This window comes from Oncorhynchus masou, chromosome 29, assembly GCF_036934945.1.
Source record: "Oncorhynchus masou masou isolate Uvic2021 chromosome 29, UVic_Omas_1.1, whole genome shotgun sequence".
NCBI lineage: Eukaryota > Metazoa > Chordata > Actinopteri > Salmoniformes > Salmonidae > Oncorhynchus > Oncorhynchus masou.
In genome coordinates, this window is record NC_088240.1 from 67,137,845 (window position 1) to 67,165,227 (window position 27,383).

Consider the following 27,383-nt stretch of genomic DNA (forward strand, 5'->3'; position numbering starts at 1 on the left):
TGGTGATTGACTCCGCTGTCCTGGCGTCGTGAGGGAGTTTGTTCCACCATTGGGGGGCCAGAGCAGCGAACAGTTTTGACTGGGCTGAGCGGGAACTGGACCCATGCCATGACATTTTTTGAATTTTAGATTCTCCCTGTCTAGTTTTTATTTTGGTGATTGTAGTTCTCAAAGATGATCTTATTTAAAAACATATAGCTCCATTATCTTTTCTACATACTTTATATCTGGTTTTAGTCGTTTAAGTTTACACTGAAAACTTTTTAACATACTGAAAATGTGTTTTTAATAAAACTAAAAAACATACAGTACCTGTCACGCCCTGGCCATAGAGAGGATTTTATTCTCTATTTTGGTTAGGCCAGGGTGTGACTAGGGTGGGCATTCTATGTTCATTTTCTATGTTCTGTATTTCTTTGTTGTTTCTTTGTTGTTTGGCCGGGTGTGGTTCTCAATCAGAGTCTATCGTTGTCTCTGATTGAGAACCATACTTAGGTAGCTTTTTCCCACTGGGTTTTTGTGGGTAGTTGTTTTCTGTTTTTGTCTCTGCACCAGACAGAACTGTTTCGGTTATTCCCTTTGTTATTTTTGTATTTAGTGTTCAGTGTCAATAAAATAACATGAACACGTTGCGCTTCGGTCCTCACCTTCTTCCACCAACAGCCGTTACAGTACCAGTCAGAAGTCTGGACACAACTACTCATTCAAGGGTTTTTCTTTTACTATTTTCTATATTGTAGAATAATAGTGAAGACATCAAAACTATGGAATAATGTAGTAACAAAAAACATGTTAAACAAATCAAAATATATTTTAGATTTTTCAAAGTAGCAACCCTTTGCCTTGATGACAGCTTTGCACACTCTTGGCATTCTGTCATCCAGCTTCAGGAGAAATGCTTTTCCAATATTTTTTTTCAACCTTTATTTAACTAGGCAAGTCAGTTAAGAACAAATTCTTATTGTCAATGATGGCCTAGGAACAGTGGGTTAACTGTCTGTTCAGGGGCAGAACGACAGATTTGTACCTTGTCAGCTCGGAGATTTGAACTTGCAACCTTTTGGTTACTAGTCCAACACTCTAACCACTAGGCTACCCTGCCGCCCCAATAGTCCTGAAGAAATTTCCTGCTTTTCCTTCACTCTGTGGTCAAACTTATCCCAAACCATTTCAATTGGGTTGAGGTCTGGTGATTGTGGACGAGAGGTCATCTAATGCAGCACTCCATCACCTTCATTCTTGGTCAAATAGCCCTTACACCAGATGGGATGGCGTATCGCTGCAGAATGCTGTGGTAGCCATACTGGTTAAGTGTGCCTTGAATTCTAAATAAATCACAGTCACCAGCAAAGCACCCCCACACCTCCTCCTCCTTGCTTCACGGTGGGAACCACACATGCAGAGAATCTGTTCACCTACTCTGTGTCTCACAAAGACACGGCGGTTGGAACCAAAAATCTAAAATAATCAGACCAAAGGACAGATTTTCACCAGTCTAATGTCCATTGCTCGTGTTTCTTGGCCCAAGCAATTATGTTCTTCTTAATGGTGTCCTTTAGTAGTGTTTTCAACCATGAAGGCCTGATTCACACAATCTCCTCTGAACAGTTGATGTTGAAATGTGTCTGTTACTGGAACTCTGTGAAGCATTTATTTGGGCTACAATCTAAGGTGCAGTTAACACTAATGAACTTACTTATCCTCTGCAGCAGAGGTAAATCTGTGTCTTCCTTTCCTGTGGCGGTTCTCATGAAAGACAGTTTTAATATTGCGCTTGACGGTTTTTACGACTGCACTTGAAGAATCTTTCAAAGTTATGGAAATGTTCCAGATTGACTGACCTTCATGACTTAAAGTAATTATGGACTGTCGTTTCTCTTTATACTTATTTTAGCTGTTCTTGCCATAATATGGCCTTGGTCTTTTACCAAACATCGTCTGTATCCCACCCCTACCCTGTCACAACTCAACTGATTGGCACAAACGCATAAAGAAGGAAATAAATCCCACAAATTAACTTTTAACAAGGCACACCTGTTAATTTAAATGCATTCCAGGTGACTACCTTATGAAGCTGGTTGAGAGAATGCCAAGAGTGGGCAAAGGTGAAATTAAGGCAAATGGTGGCTACTTTGAAGAATCTAAATATATTTTGATTGACTAAACACGTTTTTGGTTACTACATGGTTCCATGTGTTATTTCATAGTTTTGATGTCTTCACTATTATGCTACAATGTAGAAAATAGTACAAATAAAGAAAAACCCTTGAATGAGTAGGTGTGTCCAAACTTTTGACTGGTACTGTATTTTGGAGTGGCAGCAACAATTCAGCAGAGGCAACCCGCCACTGCTAAATGGATATAAGGGAAACACTGATTCTTATGAGAGATAATGACCGTGGGAGAAATAAACCAAACTGCTGTGGTACTGTAGGAAGTACGACACCATACTTTAGTGGCCATTTTCAAGAAGAATCTTCATGGTTAGCTAAGCTACCATATTAAGGAGTGAAGAGAAGGGTCTCTGACTTACGTATGTGCCTGAGGGCTGACACGGAGGTAAGGACCCAGGGCTGAGGACAGGAGAGCCAGAGAGCTCGGGAAAGGGGTTGGGGATGGCTGGCAGAGAGGACGTCCGCAGCTGCTGCTCCTCTTCCTGCAGTCTCCTGAGAATCACAACATTCAGGGAGGACATTAACAAAGTGGGGGACAGACACACACAGACAGACTGAAAAAGCTGTTATGAAGCAGATGAATGCAGATCATGAGAACACGAGGACAGTCTCCCCTGGTATAAATCCAATGCTTTGTGGCTGAGTATGAATAATGAATAATCCACGGTTTCACAGTGAGTGAGACTGCTGTCGAGCCGGGGCCTCATGCCCATTACTCTCTGATCACTGCACTGTGAGCTGATTCTTTCTGCCACACCACAGGAACACTGCCAGCGTTTGAGGAGCTACTAATTACATGCAATATTCATCAAACCATTATTTCATGCAGTTTCTAGAGGAAAGTGCCCATTTCATGACCTGCTGCAAGAGCAACAGCCTGTTCCTTCACTGTCTGCCTGTAAATAAGAAACCGACTAGGGCTGTGCCCCCAATGGCATCCTATTATTCCAATTATAGTGCATTACTTTTGACCAGGGCTTATTGGGCTCTGGTCAAAAGTAGTACACTATGTAGGGAATATGATGCCATTTGGGATGCAACCCCTGACTGTCAATCAGAAAGAGACTAGAGGTTGGCTTGGCTTTATCAGATGACTAGCATCTGAAGTGAACTGCAGCAGCCAGGCAGATAGCCATCATTAGCATCTCTCTACACTTTCTCCAAACCCAGGCGGGGAGGGGAGTTCAAAGGGAGAAGTGTTTGATGCAGTTCCATGTGAGTCAGGAGCAGGGTGCTATTCGGAGGTCAGGACTGAATAATAAACTGAACCGTATCATTTCAATCTGACAGAATGCACCAACGATACATCTCATTACCAGCCAGTGCCAAACTTTCTCTAAGGATCCAAAATAATGGATGCTATAACTCTGACAGACCATTTTAGATTTCATTAAGACCAGAGATGAATAAAAGTTCCTCTCAGCTTATGGGAGCAGTTGACACCCGGTTTCTAGAATTAAAGAGAATTTTAACTTGGTCTCCCCCTCTGCTAAACTATGTTAGGACAAGGAGAAAGTGACGGGGAGAATGGGTCACACAGAGATTGCAGATAGGCAAAACTATGAACTATAATAAGCACATATACCTGTCCTCACAGAGCATACTGAGGACATGGTCCCTTGTTTAGATGTACATTGTTTAGATGGACCATGAGAACATGGTCCCTTGTTTCTGTACAGCACTTTGTGACATCAGCTGATGTAAGAAGGGCTTTATAAATACATTTGATTGATTGATTGATAGAGGACTTTTATCTATCAAGTGTGGGTGTGTTGTGTGTGGGTGCTCACCAACAGCATGCCAGACACACAACTGTGTCCAGTAAGTGCTGTGTGTGTGTGTGTGTGTGTGTGTTCGTGCCACAGTCGACATACCTGACGGCGAGGATGTGCATGGGCTGGGAGCGTCGGAGTCTCTGTTTGGGGGAGGTGGGGCTGTGCTGCAGCTCGCTGGCGGAGGTGTGGGTGTGGGGGGGCATGGGGGCGCTGCGGTGGTGGTCGCGGTGCACATGCACCTGGCCGTTGTGCTGCAGGAGGGGAACCGACTCAGACTGCACGCTGCTGCATGTGGAGTACAGGCTCTCGAACGAGGAGTTCATGTCATTCACCAGCGCCTCCAGGTCCACATCATCTTCTGTAGGGGGAGGAGGGAGAGACAGGAGAGAGTCTGTGTGTGTGTGATATTCAGAGACAGACACAAAGTGTGTGTGTGTATGTGTGTGTGTGTGTGTGTGTGTGTGTGTGTGTGTGTTATATCATATGCACATCCCAAAAATCTCTACGGCACCAGGTTGACCTCTACTGTTCACATGCTTTATTTCTGCATGTAGGTTACATGTATAAGAATCTACTTCTCTCAATACTTCATGCACACCTGTCATCACCAACCAGTTTTGCAGTGTAGCTGCACACACACAAAAACCCTAACCATGACATAGCTTAATCATCATTACCAACCTGTCAGGCAGTGAAGCTAATTCACCTGTTGAAACACTCCCTACGTTAACTACATGTTCATGTTATCAAGGCTCTCTGTATCTCTGGGGAAGACTAGAGAACAGGCCGAGACCTGTAGTCTCAATACTCCCATCCTTCAGCATAATCACTACTGGCCTCAGGGTAAGAGATCAAACCAGGCCATTGGTTAAGAGGAACAGAGGTCACTCCCAGTAAGTCAATGGTGGATGGAAGTTTTGACAGTTCAGAGTTATGTCCCAAATGGCACCCTATTCCCTATATAGTTCACAAGGTAAGGAATAGGGTGCCATTTGTCTACAGGGCATGTCCTCTCCTAATAATCATAATCTCTGAGACAATGAACAGCCAGTAATAGAAAACTACTGATATTTTCTCAAGTTTCCCCCTTTATTCACCATTGCTATACTGCAGTTACCTATTTCACCACTAGATGCTGCTCAAACTCTACCGTGCAATTCAGGGCTTTGGATGTCCACTGTGGCAATTAGAATGTTCTGCACTGTATGCTATCGTTACCTGGCTGGGCCGAGGTAAGTAGAAAGACCAACACAATTCTTCATTCATTTATTCTATGTTGTGGTTTTAATCAATCACTTTGAATGGTGAAATCCATAGCATGTGCAATAGGGCACACCACATTTTCTAAATGTTGCATCATGGCATCGATTTGCATACTATGGATTTGCAAGCTCAAATAGTATTAAAATACATTGAACGCTTTTCGAACCAAATCTTATAATTCCTTCATAATGAACCATTGTACGCATTTTCAAATGTAAAGCATGTAACCATAGCGCCCCCCCCCACCACCACCACCCCCCCACCCCTCATACAGAGCTGCAGCTGACAGACAGGCAGACTAACCTATGCCTTTTGAGGAACCCTTCCTGAAAAGGTGTCCCCTAACCAGCTGTATCACAGGTGCCTAATCTGTCAGTATTAATAGTCAGTGAGGTAAGCCCCTTCTCTACAAGATCCTGGAGAGTTAAAGACACTATTATTAACAAGACAAGCACAGCCAGTGACAGGATGGTTATGAAGCATGAGGAACAGGATGCTCGAGTTCAGGAACAGCAGATGCTAGAGGGGCACAAGGCTAATAGAAGTCTGTCTGGAATAGAGCCAAGGTCAGGAGTAGAAGGTCTGGTCCGTCAGAAGGTAGATGCAGGGTCAGGGGAGCACATGAAGGTTTAGACACTTAAGCAATAAGGCACGAGGGGGTGTGGAATATAGCCAATATACCATGCCTAAGGGATGTTCTTAGCACGACAAGTGCCTGGATACAGCCCTTAGCCGTGGTATATTGGCTATATACCACAAAACTGAGGTGCCTTATTGCTATTATAAACTGGTTACCAATGTAATTAGTAGTAAAACTAAATTAGTAGTAAAACTAAATGTTTTGTCATTCCCGTGGTATACGGTCTGATATACCACGGCTGTCAGTCAATCAGCATCCAGGGCTCGAACCACCCAGCTAATAATATCTAATAATAACTTCCATTAATGTCTGTTATAGGGCACGTGCTCATTCTCAAATGATGCATCTTTTTTACATTTCAAGTAGTCCCTGAATTAGGCTAGAGAGACTGGACTGTCTAAATGCTGTTGTGACCACAATTACATCTGGTCTTGCAGTGAGATCTAGCAGGAAAAGGAATTATACAACTCCCTCCAGTGCCAGTGGCCAACACTAACCTGACATAAAATTGTCTCGCTAGTCTAGAGATTTGTCTCATGCAGAGGCAAGGAGAAAAGAGAGAGAGAGGGCGCTGTTCAATCTCCTTAAATGGCTGTCATGCAATCTGAACGCTGAATACCTTATTAAGAGCTGTTGTCTCACACTCTGATTAAATCAATTGGCAGAATTTACATTTTGGACTGAGAACATCGTGTTCAGGTTTCAGGCTTATTTTGATATGGCTGAATAATACATTAGAACATAATAGCCTCTTAGAAAAAAAGCTAAACTATTAAAACCCTGACATAAAAATAACAGATATTGGTATAAGATGGAGGGAATGTTGGAACGTAACTAACGGAATTACAGTTAACACAAATGTATGCTTGATCCAGTATAAACTAAAGTATATAATTTATTATACAAGAGACAATATTCCCAAATTCTACACCACAATGGCAGAGTCACAGAGTCATGTCTTAAGTATAAAACTAATAATGACTCAGTAATCCATGCCTTCTGGGAATGTTATAAATTCAAAAAGTTTTGGGTGGAGTTAGAAAGTTGTCTGTCAGAAGTATTACAATATAAAAGTACTTCAATCCGTCTGGCTACATATTTCAAGACATGGAATATGAGGGTGCAGGGAGATACACGATGGGTTGGAGAATACTTTTCTTGTCAATCATCTTGAAAAAACGTCTACTTAAAACTGGAAATCAACCAATCCTCAATTGTTAACAGAATGGAAAGGTCAAATGCGTTATTGTCTAAATGTTGAAAGTGCGTGGGCGACAGAGAGAAGCGCAATGGTGCAGTCTGAGGCCATGTGGCGGAGAGGGATGTGGGCTCTGGAGATGGGGGTGTGAGCAGGTGGATCGGTGAAGGATGATGTTTGTGTGTGTTTGAATGCTGTCGTTTGTATGTGTATGTTTTGTATTGTCCCCCCCAAAAAATCTAATTGTACAAAAAACAATAATTATTTGTATAAAATAATATAATAGCCTACATACTATCCTGGGATCAAATGGTGTTTGTTTTCTGTCAAAAACTTTAGTTGCCCTTGACTGAGGCTGCCCAGCACAAGGTTGCCTAGAACCAATGCAATAGTCCCAAAAGTTCAAACCCTGCCCATTCAAACGCTCAAAGTAGTTGAAAGAAAACAAATACTAATTGAACCCATGGCATACTCCTACGGCAACTAAAAATATGCTCAGTCAGTCTAGAACAGCGTCAATCAAACTGTAACTCTGACAGCCCCTCACTGTCTCTCAGTGAGACAACAACAAGTCACAGATAGATCCCTATTCATGTTATTGTCTGTCTTATTCAGGGCCTGTCCTGTGTGTCTGTCCTGTTTGTATTCCCTATAAAGAACAGTACTTTTGACCAGAGGCCATAGGGCTCTGGTCAAAAGTAGAGCACTACATAGGAAATAGGGTGCATTACCTCAGCAATAGGGTGCCAGTTGGGACACACTTTGTCAGTACTGTAGGGGCCAAACCGGGGCTGGATGGTGGCGGGGCGCAGCGGTTAGCATAAAGCCCTCCATCGCGACGGAATGGTTCCCCCACTCTCTCTCACCATTCCAGCTTGTCTGCTTCAACAGCCGAAGCTTCCCTTTTCACTTCCCTTTTCTTATTCATTTGTAAAAGGGAAACGGATGGCAAGCCCTGGTGATAACTCCATAAAAGCTGTTTGGGATGTTTCCGATGCTTAGCAGACCATTATATAGACCAAATTCCTTATGGCTTTTCTTTACAACCACCCAGGAATGTATGTATTCATTATAATCTTCCTATCTGAATTAATTATGAGTGGCGTTGTCTCAACCAAATTTCCCCCCTGCCCTTTCCCAATGTACTGCTGCTACACACACACCTGCTAAACTAAAGGGAAATAATATGTGTGATAGTTTAGTTGCTCTTATCAGGAGTTCGGGATAACAAATCAAAAAGTACTTTGATAAAAGTGATGTGTTGACAACGTAGCCCAGTCCCTCGAACCAGCCACTGTCAATTAGCATTCAAATGTGTAGAAAACAGAGGGGAGCTGGCATGGCTGGAAGTCGGGAAAGGGCACAGCGTCCTTGGGATGTGATGAGGAGACCGGACAATAGGAAGACAACACAGGGGAAAATGGCACAGCGTCCTTGGGATGTGATGAGGAGACCGGACAATAGGAAGACAACACAGAGAAAAATGGCACAGCGTCCTTGGGATGTGACGAGGAGACCGGACAATAGGAAGACAACACAGGGAAAAATGGCACAGCGTCCTTGGGATGTGATGAGAAGACCGGACAATAGGAAGACAACACAGGGAAAAATGGCACAGTGTCCCCAGGAGACCGGACAATAGGAAGACAACACAGGGAAAAATGGCACAGTGTCCTTGGGATGTGACGAGGAGACTGACAATAGGAAGACAACACAGAGAAAAATGGCACAGTTCCTTGGGATGTGACTAGGAGTGACAATAGGAAGACAACACAGGGAAAAATGTCCCACGTGAAAGGAATCAGTGGACCCATTCTTCCACGGTTCACACAGATACCGTCTTAACTGTACAGGGTGGTTCTACAGTGACTAGGACAATACTGGGACAATACGGAGTGCCAGTACACAACCACTGAGGACAGTGGCCCAATCAGAATTGTACAAAAAACAATAATGGTCACAATACAAAAAACAATAATGGTCACTCTGACAAAGCCCAATCAGAATGAGCAGAAGAGCCTGTTCTTGGGGGACACTTAATCAGTTTAAATCAGCGTATTTAATTTACATCAGCTACCATAATCTCAAAAGAACCACCCTCCTCATCACGTCTTTCATCTGAGGAATGCGTGATTGGATATTGCCTGTTCCAGATTTCATCAAAAACCTGAGTGCCAGCCAGGGCTACAAGCCAGGGCCTATGACTCTCAACAAAGCATCATTTGTTTTAACCTTTATTTAACTAGGCAAGTCAGTTAAGAACAAATTCTTATTTACAATGACGGCCTACCGGGTTAACTGTCTTGTTCAGAGGAAGAATGACAGATTTGAACCTTGTCAGCTCGGGGATTCAATCCAGCAACCTTACCAGTTATTGGCCCAAAGCTCTAACCACTATGGTACCTGCCTCCCTAAAGAAATAACTTTTGGAACAGGAATTTGATACTTGAAATACAAGTTAACTTCTCAACGAGAAAGTGTATTATGGTAGCGCATTAGAACCATTGATAGGGTTTATTACCTAGCAACAGTGACTGCCTGGGTTTGGGGCGGGGGCAGATACACCCACACGTCCATCAGTCTTGTTAGCCCCAAATGGCACCCTATGGCCCATAGGGCTCTGGTAAAAAGTAGTACACCATATAGGGAAGAGGGCGCCATTTGGAGTACAGCCCTATGCTTCAGCCGTAGGTTATATATCTGTTGACCAGTAAACTACCAGAATGTTAGTATCTTTCAATGATTTTATGTAATCAATCACAAGACATCTAGTGGCTGTGCTCTTCAGATTATCACAGGTCTCTAATTATCTCAGATGTCTAATTATCTTTTTACATGACATTTTTTTCTGTCATTTAGCAGACACTTTCATCCAGAGCAATATACAGTAGTGAGTTTTCGTACTGGTCCCCTGTGGGAATTGAACCCACAACCCTGTCATTGCAAGCGCCATGCTCTACCAAGTGAGGCACAAAGGACACTGGCCTTCCCACATCTACAATTGATCATATAATCAAATAAGATGACCTTAAAAAAAATACAATGAAGAAACTGTAAAACATTATCCTAAATTTAAACCATCAACTTATTAAACACCAATGGTATTCACTATGAGGTTTTCAGCATGAAATATCCTGGTATACACTTTACACTGTATGTAGCCTGGAAATAAGGGCTCAGTCAATGTTGCTGTTGTCTCTCAACTTCTGGCGCATTGACAATGCCGTTAAATATAAATTCTACTGAACATAAATATAAACGCAACATGCAACAATTCAAAGATTTTACTGAGTTACCAATCATATTAGGAAATCAGTCAATTGAAATAAATTCATTAGGCCCTCATCTATGGATTTCACATTAATGGGAATACAGATATGCATCTTTTGGCATTTCTGTGCATTCAGAATGCCTTTGATAAAATGCAATTGTGTTCATTCTCCGTAGCTTATGTCTTCCCATACCATAACCCCACCACAACCATAGGGCACTCTGTTCACAACGTTGACAGAAAACCGCTCGCCCTACACAACGACGCCATACACATGGTCTGCGCTTATGAGACCAGTTGGACGTACTTCCAAATTATATAAAATGACGGAAGCAGCTTATGGTGGAGAAATTATTAACATTAAATTCTCTGGCAACAGCTCTGGTGGACATTCCTGCAGTCAGCATGCCAATTGCAAGCTCCCTCAAGACTTCAGACATCTGTGGCATTAAGTTGTGTGACAAAACTGCACATTTTAGAGTGGCTTTTTGATGTCCCCAGCACAAGGTGCACCAGTTTAACAATCATGCTGTTTAATCAGTTTCTTGTTATGCCACCCCTGTCCGGTGGATTGATTATCTTGGCAGAGGAGGAATCCTCATTAACAGGGATATACATTGAGAGAAATAGATTTTGTGCAAATGTTTCTGAGTGATCATATGTTAAAACTATTAAATAACAGACACATAATTTGAAAGATATTAAGTAGTATAAGCTAGGGCTGGGAGTTGCCAGGGACGTCACAATTTGATATGATCACAATACTTAAGTGCCGATTCTATATGTATTGTGATTCGATATGGCAAATGCATTGTGAATTGATGTTCCAAACATACAGTGCATTCTGAATTTATTCAGAACCCTTCCCTTCTTCCACATTTTGTTACATTACAGCCTTACTCTAAAATTGATTGAATAAATATAAATCCTCATCAATCTACACACAATACAAATTTATAAAAAATTAAAAACAGAAATACCTTATTTACATGAGTATTCAGACCCTTTGCTATGAGACTCAAAATTGAGCTCAGGTGCATCCTGTTTCAATTGATCATCCTTTTTATGTTTCTACAACTTGATTGGAGTCCACCTGAGGTAAATTCAATTGATTGGACATGATTTGGAAAGGCCCACACCTGTCTATAAGGTCCCACAGTTGACAGTGCTTGTCAAAGGAAAAATCAAACCATGAGGTCGAAGGAATTGTCCGTAGAGCTCCGAGGCAGGATTGTGTCGAAGCACAGGGAAGGGTACCAAAAAAAATGTATGCAGCATTGAAAGTCCCCAAGAACACGGTGGCCTCCATCATTCTGAAAGGAAGATGTTTGGAACCACCAAGATTCTTCCTAGAGCTGGCCGCCTGGCCAAACTGAGCAATCAGGGGAGAAGGGCCTAGGTCAGGGAGGTGACCAAGAACCCAATGGTCACTCTGACAGAGCTCCAGAGTTCCTATGTGGAGATGGAAGAACCTTTCAGAAGGACAACCATCTCTGCAGCACTCCAACAATCAGGCCTTTATGGTAGAGTGACCTGACGGAAGACAGTCCTCAGTAAAAGGCACATGACCGCCTGTTTGGAGTTTGCCAAAAGGCACCTAAAGGACTCTCAGAACATGAGAAGCAAGATTGAACTCTTTGGCCTGAAAGATGAACGGTGCAAAGTACAGAGAAATCCTTGATGAAAGCCTGCTCCAGAGTGCTCAGGACCTCAGACGAGAGCGAAGGTTCACCTTCTAACAGGACAACGGCCCTAAGCACACAGCCAAGACAACGTAGAAGTGGCGTCGGGACAAATCTCTGAATGTCCTTGAGTGGCCCAGCCAGAGCCCAGACTTGAACCCAATCAAACATCTCTGGAGAAACCTGAAAATAGCTGTGGAGTGACGCTCCCCATCCAACCTGCGATCAGTCTTGTTCATCCCAAATGGCACACTATGGTCCATAGGGCTCTGGTCAAAAGTAGAACACTATATAGGGAAGAGGGTGCCATTTTGAGTACAGCCCTATGCTTCAGCCTAGGTTTGCAAAAGGAGAGTATATTACTGGAAACTTTCTAAGTTTACCAGTGAACTACCAGAATGTTGGTATCTTTCAAGGATTTTATGTAAACTATCACAAGACATCTAGTGGCCATTTTTGGGTACTTCAGATAATCACAGGTGTCTAATTATTTCTGGCCCTTTTAACATTATTCACTAAGTTGATGTTGTTAAGGCCTCATAGAAGTGAGAGAAAGAAATCCAAATGAAGTGTTTGTGGTGGGGGGTGGGACCTAGAGAAGAATGCCTTGCCAGGGCTAGCCTAAACCCCTCCCTGGGCCTGCCGTGTCTGGATCACAACAACCCTGCTGAGGGGCCCCTGAGATTCAGCCTCAGCCTATAGCTATGTATGTCCTCCATATTCAGTCCCAAATGGCTCTCTATTCCCTTAATAGTGCACTACTTTTGACCAGAGCCTTATGAGCCCTATAGTGTATTACATAGGGAATAGGGTGCCATTTGGGACGTAATCCCAGCCTCCTGCACTCCACCATGACTTATCTCCTTTTGCAATAGCTGAAGGCTGCATCGCGACTCTCCACACTTCTCCCAAAGTGTGAACTTGCACAATCCCCGTCAAGGATTTTAAAGCATTGCATTGGTGTAAAGATTGGCTGGAGAGGGAGTGCCCACCATTGTTCAATCCATGACAGGGAGTAGGGAGTGAGCAAGTGGGTGGAGAATGAGGATGAGATCCTGCCAGGGTAGCAGCAGCAGTAGCTATGTCCCAAATGGCATCCTATCCTTATAGTGCACTACTTTAGACCAAGGGCCACAGGTCACTTTATCCCCTAAATGGTGCACTACTTTTGACCAGAGCAGTGCCCATAAGGCTCCGGTCAAAAGTAGTGCACTAAATGGGAAATAGGGTGTTATTCGGGATGTAGGCAGCAGTGTTTATCTGATATCTCCTGCTAATCTCTCTCCCACCTGCCCAGCCCCACTCATGGGAATGTATGGGAGAGAGATGAGGAACCAATCATTTTGAAGGGGAGCGTCCCATGAGGTTTCTTTAAGAATGGAGCCCAAACACATTATTCACTGCATACATACCACAGTTCTGTATGATAAAGATCTCATATTAACCCTTCAGCGACCAGACCACACCTGGCCTTCAGTGTAGTCTATGTGTGAACAAAGGAAATAGTCAGTCAAATAGTTAAAGCAACAACACTGAACTAAAGGCAGACTGCAAAGGCTGTGAAAGGCTGCAAAGGCAATGAATACTAGACTACTACTGGACTGGTAAATAGCAAAACTACCACACCAGAGACTTAAAACCTGTAGTTCCATTAACAGCACAACACCATGATAACCCCCCCACACACTCACACACACACAGTGCCAGCACAAAACCCAAATAATCTTTCACCTCATTTCGGCCTTGTACTAATTCTCGCTACAAACGTATTTAATTATCTGCGAAAGGATTTAGCCATGTCAACAAAACTGCACCTTGACATTAAGACATTTCTTAACACAACAATGTTATAACATCTCATGAGAACATGTCATAACATACCCGGGTCAATTTGTACAGTACATTAGTGTGTGTTGGCAAATTATATCTGTCCTTTTACCTATAACAAACTGATTCAATCCTTCTCATTCCTGAAATATCAAATTATTCAGGGTGCCGTTCCAACAAAAGACTTGTTCTTTCTGCCTAAGCACCAATGAGGTTTATGACAAACACACAAAGTAGGTCTTAGCCCTCAGCTCTATTAAAATCCTATAAGCACAAGTGTGTGTTTTGTGGAAAAAGAGATCGGAATTTCACAGAGGATTATAGCACTACAACAATGTCATAACACCAGAAATATGTTCCAGAAATATGTATGAGCTTTGATGGCATAAACATTGTGCTATGGATTTAGGGATGAGCATGAGTAATTGAGTACTCAAATACTGGAACTGATGTCAAAACTTGATCTCTAAACAGAGGCAAAAAAATATTCTAATACTGAGTGGCAACAAAGTGTTAGGCACGTCTCTCTCCATGCACACTCTTCCGCCAATTTGTGCTATTTCATTTATATCATGGTGTGAATTGTTTGTCAATGTTTATGAATTCCCTGCTATATATATATATATATATGGAGCCATATATGAAGCGAGGGCCAGCCAACGAGAGCTGAAACCCCACCCTTCAAGGAATACTAGGATATATATATGGCAAAAACGGATCACCACCTCTGCTGAACCTCGGCTATATATATATATATATATATATATATATATATATATATATATATATATCAGGAAAAAATAGGAAAAACTGGCACCGGAAGAAATGGCAGCAGTTTTACGGGCGCCCAACCAATTATGCTATTATGTGGGGGGTTTTCACATTATTTGTAACTTATTTTGTACATAATGTTTCTGCAACCGTATCTTATGGCAGAAAAGAGCTTCAGGACAGAGATCACTCACCTCGGATTAGACAAAGAGCTTCTGGATATCAGGACAGCGATCACTCACCTCGGATTAGACAAAGATTTTTTTCAACAACAAGCAAGACTCACATGATATTCTCCAAACACCCAGCAGGGCCGACATCCCAGTTATTCGCAAGAGGAAGTGAAGCAGGTACAGAGGACGAAGAGCCGGATGCCTCGTCAGGACCCGCAGAAGGCAAGTGGGAAAGCTGCCGTTACCGTCAATATTACTCGCCAACGTGCGATCATTGGACAATAAACTAGACGAAGTACGATCACAAATATCCTACTAACAGGACATCAAAAACTGTAATATCCTATGTTTCACGGAATCGTGGCTGAATGACGACATGGATATTCAGCTAGCGGGATACACGCTGCACCGGCAGGACAGAACAGCACAGACGAGGGGGGGCGGTCTGCGCATATTTGTAAACAACAGCTGGTGCACGAAATCTAAGGAAATCTCTAGATTTTGCTCGCCTGAGGTAGAGTATATTGTGATAAATTGCAGGCCACACTACTTGCCTAGAGAGTTCTCAGCTATACTTTTCGTGGCAGTTTATTTACCACCACAAACAGATGCTGGCACTAAGGCTGTACTCAGTCAGCTGTATAAGGAAATAAGCAAACCACTCACCCAGAGGCGGCGCTCTTAGTGGCCGGAGACTTTAATGCAGGGAAACTTAAATCAGTTCTACCAAATCTCTATCAACATGTTAAATGTGCAACCAGAGGGAAAAAAATTATAGATCATCTGTACTCCACACACAGAGACGCGTACAAAGTTCTCCCTCGCCCTCCATTTGGTAAATGTGACCACAACTCTACCCTCCTGATTCCTGCTTACAAGCAAAAATTAAAGCAGGAAGCACCAGTGACTCGGTCTATAAAAACATGGTCAGAGGAAGCAGATGCTAAACTACAGGACTGTTTTGCTATTACAGACTGGAACATGTTCCGGGATTCTTCCGATGATATTGACGAATCAACCATATCAGTCACTGGCTTTATCAATAAGTGCATCGAGGACATCGTCCCCACAGTGACAGTACGTAATACCCCAACCAGAAGCCATGGATTACAGGCAACATTCACACTGAGCTAAAGGGTAGAGCTGCCGCTTTCAAGGTGTGGGACTCTAACCCGGAAGCTTACAAGAAATCCCGCTATGCCCTGCTACGAACCATCAAACAGGCAAAGCGTCAATACAGGGCGAAGACTGAATCCTACTACACCGGCTCCGACGCTCGTCGAATGTGGCAGGGCTTGCAAACTATTACAAACTACAAAGGCAAGCACAGCCGCGAGTTGCCAAGTGACACGAGCCTACCATATACATATTTGAGATGAGACTCTTTAAAGTAGCCACCTTTTGCCTTGATGACAGCTTTGCATACTCTTGGCATTCTCTCAACCAGCTTCATGAGGTAGTCACCTGGAATGCATTTCAATTAACAGGTGTGCCTTGTTAAAAGTACATTTGTGGAAATGTTTCCTTCTTAATGCTTTTGAGCCCATCAGTTGTGTTGTGACAAGGTAGGGGTGGTATACAGAAGATAGCCCTATTTGGTAAAAGACCAAGTCTTTGGCAAGAACAGCTCAAATAAGCAAAGAGAAAGGGCTGTCCATCATTACTTAAAGACATGAAGGTCAGTCAACACTGAAAATTTCCAGAAATGTTAAAGTTTCTTCAAGTGCAGTCGCAAAAACCATCAAGCGCTATGACGAAACTGGCTCTCATAAGGACCCTCACAGGAAAGGAAGACCCAGAGTTACCTCTGATGCAGAGGATAAGTTCATGAGTTACCAGCCTCATAAATTGCAACCCAAATAAATGCTTCAGAGTTCAAGTAACAGAAACATCCCAACATCAACCGTTCAGAGGAGACTGTGTGAATCAGGCCTTCTTGGTCAAATTGCTGCAAAGAAACAACTACTAAAGGACACCAATAACAAGAAGAGACTTGCTTGGACCAAGAAACACGAGCAATGGACATTAGACCGGTGGAAATCTGTCCTTTGGTCTGATGAGTCCAAATGTAAGATCATTTGTTCCAACCGCCGTGTCTTTGTGAGACGCAGGGTAGGTGAACGGATGACCTCTGCATGTGTGGTTTCCACCGTGAAGCTTGGAGGAGGTGGTGTGATGGTGCATTGCTGGCGACACTGTCCGTCTGATTTATTTAGAAATCCAGGCACACTTGGCTACCACAGCATTATGCAGCAATATGCCATCCCATCTGGTTTGCGTAAGTGGGACTATCATTTGCTTTCAACTGGACAATGACCCAACACACCTCCAGGCTGCGTAAGGGCTAATTGACCAAGAAGGAGAGTGATGGAGTGCTGCATCAGATGACCTGGCCTCCACAATCACCCAACCTCAACCCAATTGAGATGGTTTGGGATGAGTTGGACCGCAGAGTGAAGGAAAAGCAGCCAACAAGTGCTCAGCATATGTGGGAACTCCTTCAAGCATTCCAGGTGAAGCAAAACTGTCATCAATGCAAAAGGTGGCTACTTTGAAGGATCAAAAATATAGTTTGGTTTGTTTAACACTTTTTTGGTTACCACATTATTCCATGTGTTATTTCATAGTCTTCAATGTCTTCAATATTATTCTACAATATAGAAAATAGTTTAAAAAAATAAAAAATGATACACTTCTGACTGGTACTGTATATGGGGCAATTTAGCAATTAGAACTTTTTATCTGTAATCGTTTTGATAAATTCGGCACTGTATGTTACACATACATTTAAACTCCGTTTTTCACAATTACTGACATTTAATCCTAGTAAGAATTCCATGTCTTAGGTGAGTTAGGATCACCACTTTATTTTAAGAATGTGAAATGTCAGAATAATAGTAGAAGGAATGATTTATTTCAGCTTTTATTTCTTTCATCACATTTCCAGAAGTTTACATACACTCAATTAGTATTTGATAGCATTGCCTTTAAATTATTTAACATGGGTCAAACGTTTCGGGTAGCCTTCCACAAGTTTTCCACAATAAGTTGGGTGAATTGTGGCCCATTCCTCCTGACAGATCTGATGTAACTGAGTCGGATTTGTAGGCCTCCTTGCTTGGTGTCATTGTCCATTTGGAAGACCCATTTGCGACCAAGCTTTAACTTCCTGACTGATGTCTTGAGAAGTTGCTTCAATCTATCCACATAATTTCCCCCCCTCATGATGCCATCTATTTTGTGACGTGTACCAGGCCCTTCTGCAGCAAAGCACCCCCACAACATGATGCTGCCACCCCATGCTTCACGGTTGGGATGGTGTTCTTCGGCTTGCAAGCCTCCCCCTTTTTCCTCCAAACATAATGATGGTCTTTATGGCCAAACAGCTCTATTTTAGTTTCATCAGACCAGAGGATATTTCTCCAAACAGTAAAATCTTTGTCCCTATGTGCAGTTGCAAACCGTAGTCTGTCTTTTTTATGGTGGTTATGGAGCAGTGGCTTCTTCCTTGCTGAGCGGCCTTTCAGGTTATGTTGATACAGAACTCGTTTTACTGTGGAAAAAGGTAAATTTGTACCTGTTTCCTCCAGCATCTTCACAGGGTCCTTTGCTGTTGTTCTGGGATTGATTTTAACCTTTCGCACCAAAGTACGTTCATCTCTAGGAGACAGAACGTGCCTCCTTCCTGAGTGGTATGACGGCTGCGTGGTCCCATGGTGTTTATACTTGCATACTATTGTTTGTACAGATGAACGTGGTACCTTCAGGCGTTTGGAAATTGCTCCCAAGGATGAACCAGACTTGTGAAGGTCTACAATAGTTTCTCATGTCTTGGCTGATTTCTTTTGATTTTCCCATGATGTCAAGCAAAGAGGCACTGAGTTTGAAGGTAGGCCTTGAAATACATCCACAGGTACACACCTCCAATTGACTCAAATTATGTAAATTAGCCTTTCAGAAGCTTCTAAAGCCAAGACATTTTCTGGAATTTTCCAAGCTGTTTAAAGGCACAGTCAACTTAGTGTATGTAAACTTCTGACTTTGTTTTCAGTGATTTATAAGTGAAATAATCTGTCTATAAACAATTGTTGGAAAAATGACTTGTGTCATGCACACAGTAGATGTCCTAACCGACTTGCCAAAACTATGGTTTGTTAACAAGAAATTTGTGGAGTGGTTGAAAAACTAGTTTTAATGACTCCAACCTAGTGTATGTAAACTTCCGACTTCAACTGTAAATTCACACATTTGTTTTCCAGATATTGTTTGTCTTTTATTTGATACTCGAACAATTAAAACAAAAAATGTAAATGCCCATCCCTATATGGATATTAGACACTGCGTTAACAAAGGTTCTATATCAATAATATTGACCAATGTTGAAATATATAGTTTCAACGGTTTAAACCATGAACAGTTGCCTTTCAAGTATACAATGGTTATCAATGCAATCCATGATTAATTATTTTATTCCCTCAATCTGATCTTCATATTCGCACATATTAAACATTTTGTGGCAAATATATTTTTTACAAAGCATTCTTTTCTATTTTACCCAAACTCTCACATTATTATAGATCATTTGTCATTTGAATCACTGTGAAAATTATTATCTGTTTTCCCATTCATAAATTCCAGTGCAGTGCTCTCCCTTGACAGTAAAGAAATGTCAAATGTAATTTCTGCTCCATTTATTTCCACGACAGCACCAAGCTTTCTCATCCACTACCAGACAGTTCAAAAACCTTCAAGCTTTACATCCCATGCTGGGGCAATATTGTGCGTAAATCTCATGCTCCGATTATCATGGATGAAATTTGTATAGCACAATTAGATTGAAAGCTTAATTATAATGGCACCCCATGTCTTTACAAATCCCCCTATGAACAGCTGAAATGTTTACAGTGGAAGAGCCCCAGAATATACATCCTGATCTGAACTTAATGAGCAACGGAGCCCTCTGCCATAAAACGCGTCATTAGTAACCCCCCACCCATATCAAAGCGTGCGCGCATGCACACACAAACACTGAAAAGACACACACACACACACACACACACACACACACACACACACACAAATAAACTGTAATACAGAAAATGAGAAGCGCAAATCTCAGATCTGAGAATTAACAATGTGATAAGGATCGTCTGAAGCTGCAATTCCAATACAAATAGGCTGCATTTCAGAACATAATCTTGCTAGTGACGTTAGTATCTCAGAGCAAAAAACTATGATTAATATTATTAAACAGTTGTCTTTGTTTTCTGAGGTCAATTATGCAGCCTCAAATATATTACATCCTACTTCTGGAAATGTACTGACAGACCATCAACACTTACACCATATAACTAGTCTACATCTGTCAAATCATTTGAGCAGTGACACAATTATCAAATGAATATTTCCATGTTCTAAGTACTGACATTCTAAGAACACGAACCTTGATGGTTTGGAGAGTTCCGATTGGTTGACTTCTGGAAACTCGGCCCAATTAGATCTGCTGGTCTGTGATTGGAGGCTCGGTCTACATTGTCCTGCTGAGAAAAAAGCCAACATAGCAGTCATGCCAAAAGAGTTTATTCACAACTTCAGCATCACATCATAACACTGGGTTTGTCTTTGTCTATCTAGTCTAACATGCAGAGGAACATTCATTTGGTTAAGACCGTATTGTATGCAGTATCAATCTGGTCAATCATGAGGTTAAAAAAACAACACAATCTCATTGCAGTGCGTGTACGCCCAAGCGTGCGTTTATGTGTGTGTACAGGCCTAGACTTGGCTCTTCTCCTGCCTTTCTAAACCAGAGCATCCCCTCAGAGCAGCGCGGGGCACTACCATGAAGAGGCGACATACCAAGTTGCCTCTTCTTCCACCCAACCACCCCATGTTTTAGGCTGGATGTGAGATTATGGCAAAGAGACTAATGAACTAGAACCAGCTTCTAGATTGAGTAAGAAGACTACATGCTAAGCTGTCTTCAGTCAAGGCCTAGGTAGCAGTTACTGTTGCAGTGAGCATTTGTCTTCATTCAAGGGCTTGGAAGCAGTTACTGTTGCAGTAAACTGTTGTCTGCAGTCAAGGCCTAGGAAGCAGTTACTGTTGCAGTAAGCAGTTGTCTTCATTCAAGGGCTTGGAAGCAGTTACTGTTGCAGTAAACTGTTGTCTGCAGTCAAGGCCTAGGAAGCAGTTTTTATTTAACTAGGCAGGACAGTTAAGAACAAATTCTTATTTACAATGACGGCCTACCCCGGCCAAACCCAGACAATGCTGGGCCAATTGTGCACCGCCCTATAGGACTCCCAATCACAGCCTCTAGCACTGAGATGCAGTGCATTAGACCACTGCGCCACTCGCGAGCCTCCCAGTTACTGTGGCAGTAAGTTGTTGTCTTCAGTCAAGGCCTAGGTAGCAGTTACTGTGGCAGTAAGCTGTTGTCTTCAGTCAAGGCCTAGGAAGCAGTTAGTAAGCTGTTGTCTTCATTGTGGCAGTACTGTGGCAGTAAGCTGTTGTCTTCAGTCAAGGCCTAGGAAGCAGTTACTGTGGCAGTAAGCTGTTGTCTTCAGTCGAGGCCTAGGAAGCAGTTACTGTGGCAGTAAGCTGCAGTTACTGTGGCAGTAAGCTGTTGTCTTCAGTCGGCCTAGGAAGCAGTTACTGTGGCAGTAAGCTGTTGTCTTCAGTCAAGGCATAGGAAGCAGTTACTGTGGCAGTAAGCTGTTGTCTTCAAGCTAGGAAGCAGTTACTGTGGCAGTAAGCTGTTGTCTTCAGTCAAGGCCTAGGAAGCAGTTACTGTGGCAGTAAGCTGTTGTCTTCAGTCGAGGCCTAGGAAGCAGTTACTGTGGCAGTAAGCTGTTGTCTTCAGTCAAGGCCTAGGAAGCAGTTACTGTGGCAGTAAGCTGTTGTCTTCAGTCAAGGCCTAGGAAGCAGTTACTGTGGCAGTAAGCTGTTGCTAGCTAGTTGGTCCTAGGAGATGAACATTGGGGTTGTTATTTAACCTGAAATGCATATGGTCCTTTTTTTGCTGGATCTTTGTAAAGTTTTGATCAGGAGTCATACAAAATCGTGTGTTTATATTCTCCGATGATTAATCCACAGATAAAAGGGGAAGCCTAGTTAGTTATCGTTGATTAACTCTCCTCTTTCATCTTTCAAGCATGTATGCTTTGTATGCTTTTGAAAACCAATGAGAATATTGCTGCGCGTATTTTAGCATTCGGCAACACAGGCACTCGATGTGCCTGGATAAAATGAGTGAATAACATGGACACGTTCATTTATATTGTAACACTTGCGCACAAAATTTGTCCGGTCTGCTTTCCCTGTTAGTCCACAGCAGAAGGACTCGTTTTTCGGTCTATAGGATATTAATCCAGGCATTGAATGTGTTCAGTAGAACCATAGAATGTGTTCAGTAGAACGGTGTCCAGAGGAGATAGTACAGGTGTGAAAAGCGATCGGCCGGGTGAACCACAGCGTTGACAGCCAATGTTCAGAGTTCTCCCCAGTGTTTATGCTAGTTGTTCGGTAGATAGGCTAGTTGTTTTCTTTATAGCAAGGCTAGTTGTTTTCTTTATAGCAAGGCTAGTTGTTTTCTTTATAGCAAGGCTAGTTGTTTTCTTTATAGCAAGGCTAGTTGTTTTCTTTATTGCTTTGTTCTGCCTCAGATGTAGGCCAAAACAGCGAGTAGCAGAGATCTCACGATTAGAGGGCTTCCCACAGAAACACATGCTCCCAGAGAACACTGTCTTCTTGGACAAAAACAATTAAAAGAATAATAAATCACTACAAAATAAGTGTGGGAGATCCATAATGCCAGCACTGATTGGAGCACTCACAGCATGCCGCGGGAACAGAATGTACTGTGGTGGACTGCTGTGTTTGGCTTGCTAGGATGCTCTCACACGCACGCACGAACGCACACACACACACACACACACACACACACAGACACACACACCCACCCACCAAGACCTCTTTTGATGCGGCAGAAAAAGCTGTAGCTGTTATAATGCCTCAGTGAGAGAGGTAATATGATTTACAAAATGGTTTTGTTGTGGCTCGAACATTCTTCCATCATTTTGAACACCGGTTTTCATGGTCGACCCTCGGTAAGTATGATTCACAACTTCAAGGAGCCCACTTCCATAAATAAGCTCTACACAATCTTAGTTAGGCCGCGTAATAATAACCCTTCGAACTGAAACCGGTTTTTAATACGATCTAAATCAACTCACTGAGAAAAAGCAGCAGCAGTATAGTGGTGGCCCTCTCCAGTCTCGTCCTCCTGACTCCAAACTAATCCCAGTGCAAAGTGTCTGGACATGGTCGACACCACCAGACTAGACAGGGCTAAAGGTCCAGTTATCAGAGCGTGACTGATCCCACCCACCCAGCCCCGACTGACTCCCACCCCCCAAATGGCTGAAGCCAGTGACATTCTTACTGGGATGGGGCCAACCATGTATGCCAGTCCCAGCGAGCCCAGGGTTCAGCTCCAGTGAGCCCCACCCAAATCTGCACGCCGGTATCATGCTCCGAAAGGTTTTAATAGGACTAGGACAACATTTGTTGGCTTCCACAGGATAATTCTTCTCAGCCAAGTCTTCCAACAGTATTACTACTCTATATTAACATGGGGTTGGAAACGAACACCTGCTCAATTCAGACACTCCGAGAAGAAGCTATTGACCTAACCACTATATGTTGGGTTTATAGCGGTAGATAAAGTACAACTACAACACTTTGTTTTAGTGATGCTATCTCAAAACATGGCCACCTACATTCTACACCATAGAAATAACTCATATTTTTCTATGATCTACTCTGCCACAAACTCAAATGTAGGCCAGGGTTAGTGCGTAGAGAGGGGTCATAGTAAAGTTGGGGTCAGGTTTATAAAAAGGGGCAGATATAAGGCAGATATGGGACCAGGACTAAAGTAGGTTCCAAGATAAGGTCAGGGTTAAGGGTTAAGAACAGGGACAGTGGTATGGTTCAGGCTGAGGTTAGGGGTTTGAACAAGGTCAAGACAAGACGAATGTTAGGGTTGCGGTGTTGAAAGGGGAGTGCCTGACAGTATAATCACACATGGGTCCTTCATGGGGCTTTGCTAAGAAGAAGCACTATGCTTTCGGTTTAAAAAATAACTGTTGTGTTGTGTGCGATAAAAACGATTGATTTGCTGACAGTCCTCGTCAAGGCTAGTCTATTAGAATAGAATGTTCTTAAACACCCTGAGAGCAATTTGAGTTCCTTATTAGCCTACATAATTAAGTAAAAAGATCAAGAGTTCAATTTGTGCTTTGTCTCTTTGAAGACACACAGAGTGAGAGAACGAGAATGAGAGTAGGCGTGGCCTATTATTTGTTTCCACAGTACTGGGTGGATATAGAATAGCCTAACAGCTGTTAAGTACATACAGTAGGCTACTGTATGTCATTCCTGTATTGCCATCGTCCGGCACTAACACACCCAGTACACCCACTACAGTATAAAATAAACACAGCCCCTTTCCACATGCAGGGCTACCTCACTGAACAAGTCGGGGCCTATTCATGTTTCGGCCTAGGTTCTACTCTGGTAGGCGTATTCATAATACTCAACACTGGTTCACTTTCCTCAATAACTGATGTTGTGCTTTTGCATAGCGCATTAATAACAGTCACGAGGCATTTCCTAAATGCTAGCGCTCTATAAAAGCAGCATAATCCTCACACTAAGGATCATTTAAATGCTACCTCACATTCCAGAAAAGGTCACCATTTCTCCCACCTTGAACTTCCATTGGTCATTCTATTACGTTCAAAAGTCACATTGTTTAACTTTCCTGAATAAAAACAATAAGTGGTCCAATTGTCATAGAGTTACATTTCATTGCATGCTAACCTAAATACAAGTGCATGGATCTATTGTGGATTAGAGGCTAGGGTGAAATGGCCTACTCTACTGCTAGCTGACGTCAAACTCCTAGTCTAGTAGCCTAATTCAGTAGGATACTTAGCCCTGCAACATCATGGTAAAGTCAAATACCAATTTAAATAGCAGATTTTATTGCTGTATGTTTATGTAGATAAGCCTACGGTTTCCTCTGGGGGTTCTCTGGTAGAGAGAGAGAGAAACACTGACCTTCTTTTACAAGTCAGGGCACATTTGTCATGTAACCCACTAGATGCCTAAAATGAATCCTGATTCAACAAACGCAGCTCAACCCAAACCTTTCCTGTCGGTCAGTGTTTCAAAAATAAAGTAAAAGAACCAGATTTTTGAATCTCCCTATTTACTTCCAAGAAAAACCAGAACAAAAAAGCTTGACTTCCAGGAACAGAAAACCATATGCTTCTGCCAGAAAAATCCCCACTTCATTCACTCTAAAAACACCTATAAAACTCAAGGCAAAAAATGTACTGCTCTGCAAAGACTGATGTGTTTCAGGGAATAAGATCAGCTTTAATGGCTACAGCAGCGTGAAGCCAGAGCCTGTGTCCCAAATGGCATGATATTCACTACGTCGTGCACTTATTTTGACCAGAGCCCTATGGGCCCTGGTCAAAAGTAGTGCACTACATGGGGGATAGGATGCCATTCGGGACACAAACAGAGTCAACATAGCTGCCGACCAAATGATAAACCTATAGCTAACCTACACATATATTTCTCTCTGCAGAACTTGGACTCATGCTTATTTGAGCAATGTGAAAATGTGCTGTTTCACATTGCCAAACTTGTATTTAACCTGTCATTTCCATAAAGATTTTGTAATCGTATTCTAGGCAGTTCAATTCTTTGAATTGTTTAAAGCTGCAGTATGTCACTTTTTGGGCGACCTGACCGAATTCACATAGAAATGTGAGTTATAGATCTATCATCCTCATTGAAAGCAAGTCTAAGAAGCGGCAGATCTACGTGCACTATGTCTATGCATCCCTTGCTTAAATTTAGTTTTTGTGTCTTACTTTAGTTTTGTACACCAGCTTCAAACAGCTGGTGTACAAATATATTTCACAGCAGTTTAGATGGTACAATGATTATCTACACTATACTTGCTTGTTTTGTCACATAAACTGAAACTATTACTATTTTGGTAACACTTTACTTGACACAGTGTCAGAACACGTTATGACACGGCCATAACTGACATAACCTGTCATAATATCGGGCGGCAGGGTAGCCTAGTGGTTAGAGCTTTGGACTAGTAATTTAAAGGTTGCAAGTTTGAATCTCCAAGCTGACAAGGTACAAATCTGTCGTTCTGCCCCTGAACAGGCAGTTAACCCACTGTTCCTAGGCCATCATTGAAAATAAAAATTTGTTCTTAACTGACTTGCCTAGTTAAATAAAGAAAAAAATGACACATATTTCCCCCTGTTGTTACATATATTGCGTTATTTTATGGCTGGTTATGACACCTACATAAAAGTGTCAAAACCCACCTTTATTCAAATTAGTTTTTCCCTTTCAAGTAATTTCCTTTCGTTTGAAAGTTTGTTTCTTAAATCCTTAGTTGTTATAATGAATTCTTTACAGTCATGCGTTTCTCATCATATATTTTTTTTTCATAACACTGTCATGAAGCATTATGGCCATCCTGGGTCAACTGGACTAACAAAATACATTTTATGACACTGTCAAGAAGCATTATGACCATCATAATAATGCTGTACATGCCCGTATATCAGTCAAAAAGAGGGTGTCTTGTCCTGCTCCTAAACTCTGCTGCTGCATTCATTCCAGTCATCAGCAACACAGCATTGGTGTAGGTGCATGTCTGACATCAATATGTGCACAATTACAATCACTTAATTTTAATTGTCAATTTAAAAATATATATATATATAGCATAAACATAATGTTGACATGTAAGTTATGGTGTAATGGAATGTTTTGCCGTGTGTGGTAGGTTTTGACACACTGTATGTAGGTGTCATAACCAGCCAAAAGATAACACAATATATGTCACAACAGGTCTAAATATGCGTCATGACAGTGTTATGACCATATTATAACAAGTTATGTCAGCTGTTATGACATGGTTATGACCGTGTCATTACGTGTTATGATGCTGGGTGTCAAGTAAAGTGGTACCCTTTGTAGCAACCAGGAAATGGCGGAGCAATTTCTGCATAGAGCATCTTTAAATGTCACTTATTTTCTTCAGAGTTTAGGCCTGCACGGAATCCTATTTACATTTTACAGTCAGTATAAACTGAAACAGTAAGCCATCTTGACAAATGGAAACTACTTTAGCAAGTAGGCCAACCTCTGTTTCCAAGGAATATGCCTGGTCTATTCAGTACACTAAAACATTAAACTAACCACAATACTATTTAACACAGACTCCTGAGCTCAATACTAAGTCCACAGCTGTGTAGCAGCCACAGTCCGATGGTTCATTATTACATATTTACAAACCTCATTGCATTGGCTGTTTTCGAGTAGCGGACATATGTTACAATAGTCAGAGCGGCTCTGTGGCTTTGAACTCTAACATGATTAACGGTGTGAAGCACCCTCAAAGCGCCTCATGCACAGGAGATGGTCTGAGTTTAGATTCCTGGAAGGCTGGATTAGGCTGTGTTGGACCTATGATCTTGTTTCTACTGTCATATT

General features: G+C 42.2%; 1 protein-coding gene across 6 annotated transcripts in view; it reads right to left on the reverse strand.

The window, feature by feature from the left end:
• LOC135520356 (growth factor receptor-bound protein 10-like) overlaps positions 1-27,383 on the reverse strand; it is an 85,384-nt gene that overhangs the window by 30,581 nt on the left and 27,420 nt on the right. For 3 of the 6 annotated variants that reach the window (XM_064945834.1, XM_064945839.1, XM_064945836.1), the window contains 3 exons: positions 20,218-20,311; positions 4,049-4,307; positions 2,534-2,666 (listed from right to left, as the gene is read on the reverse strand). In XM_064945834.1, the coding sequence (XP_064801906.1) occupies positions 2,534-2,666; positions 4,049-4,307; positions 20,218-20,311 (486 nt within the window). Of the gene's footprint in view, positions 1-2,533; positions 2,667-4,048; positions 4,308-20,217; positions 20,315-27,383 lie in introns of all 6 variants that reach the window. The other 3 variants (XM_064945833.1, XM_064945838.1, XM_064945835.1) reach the window with 1 other exon arrangement.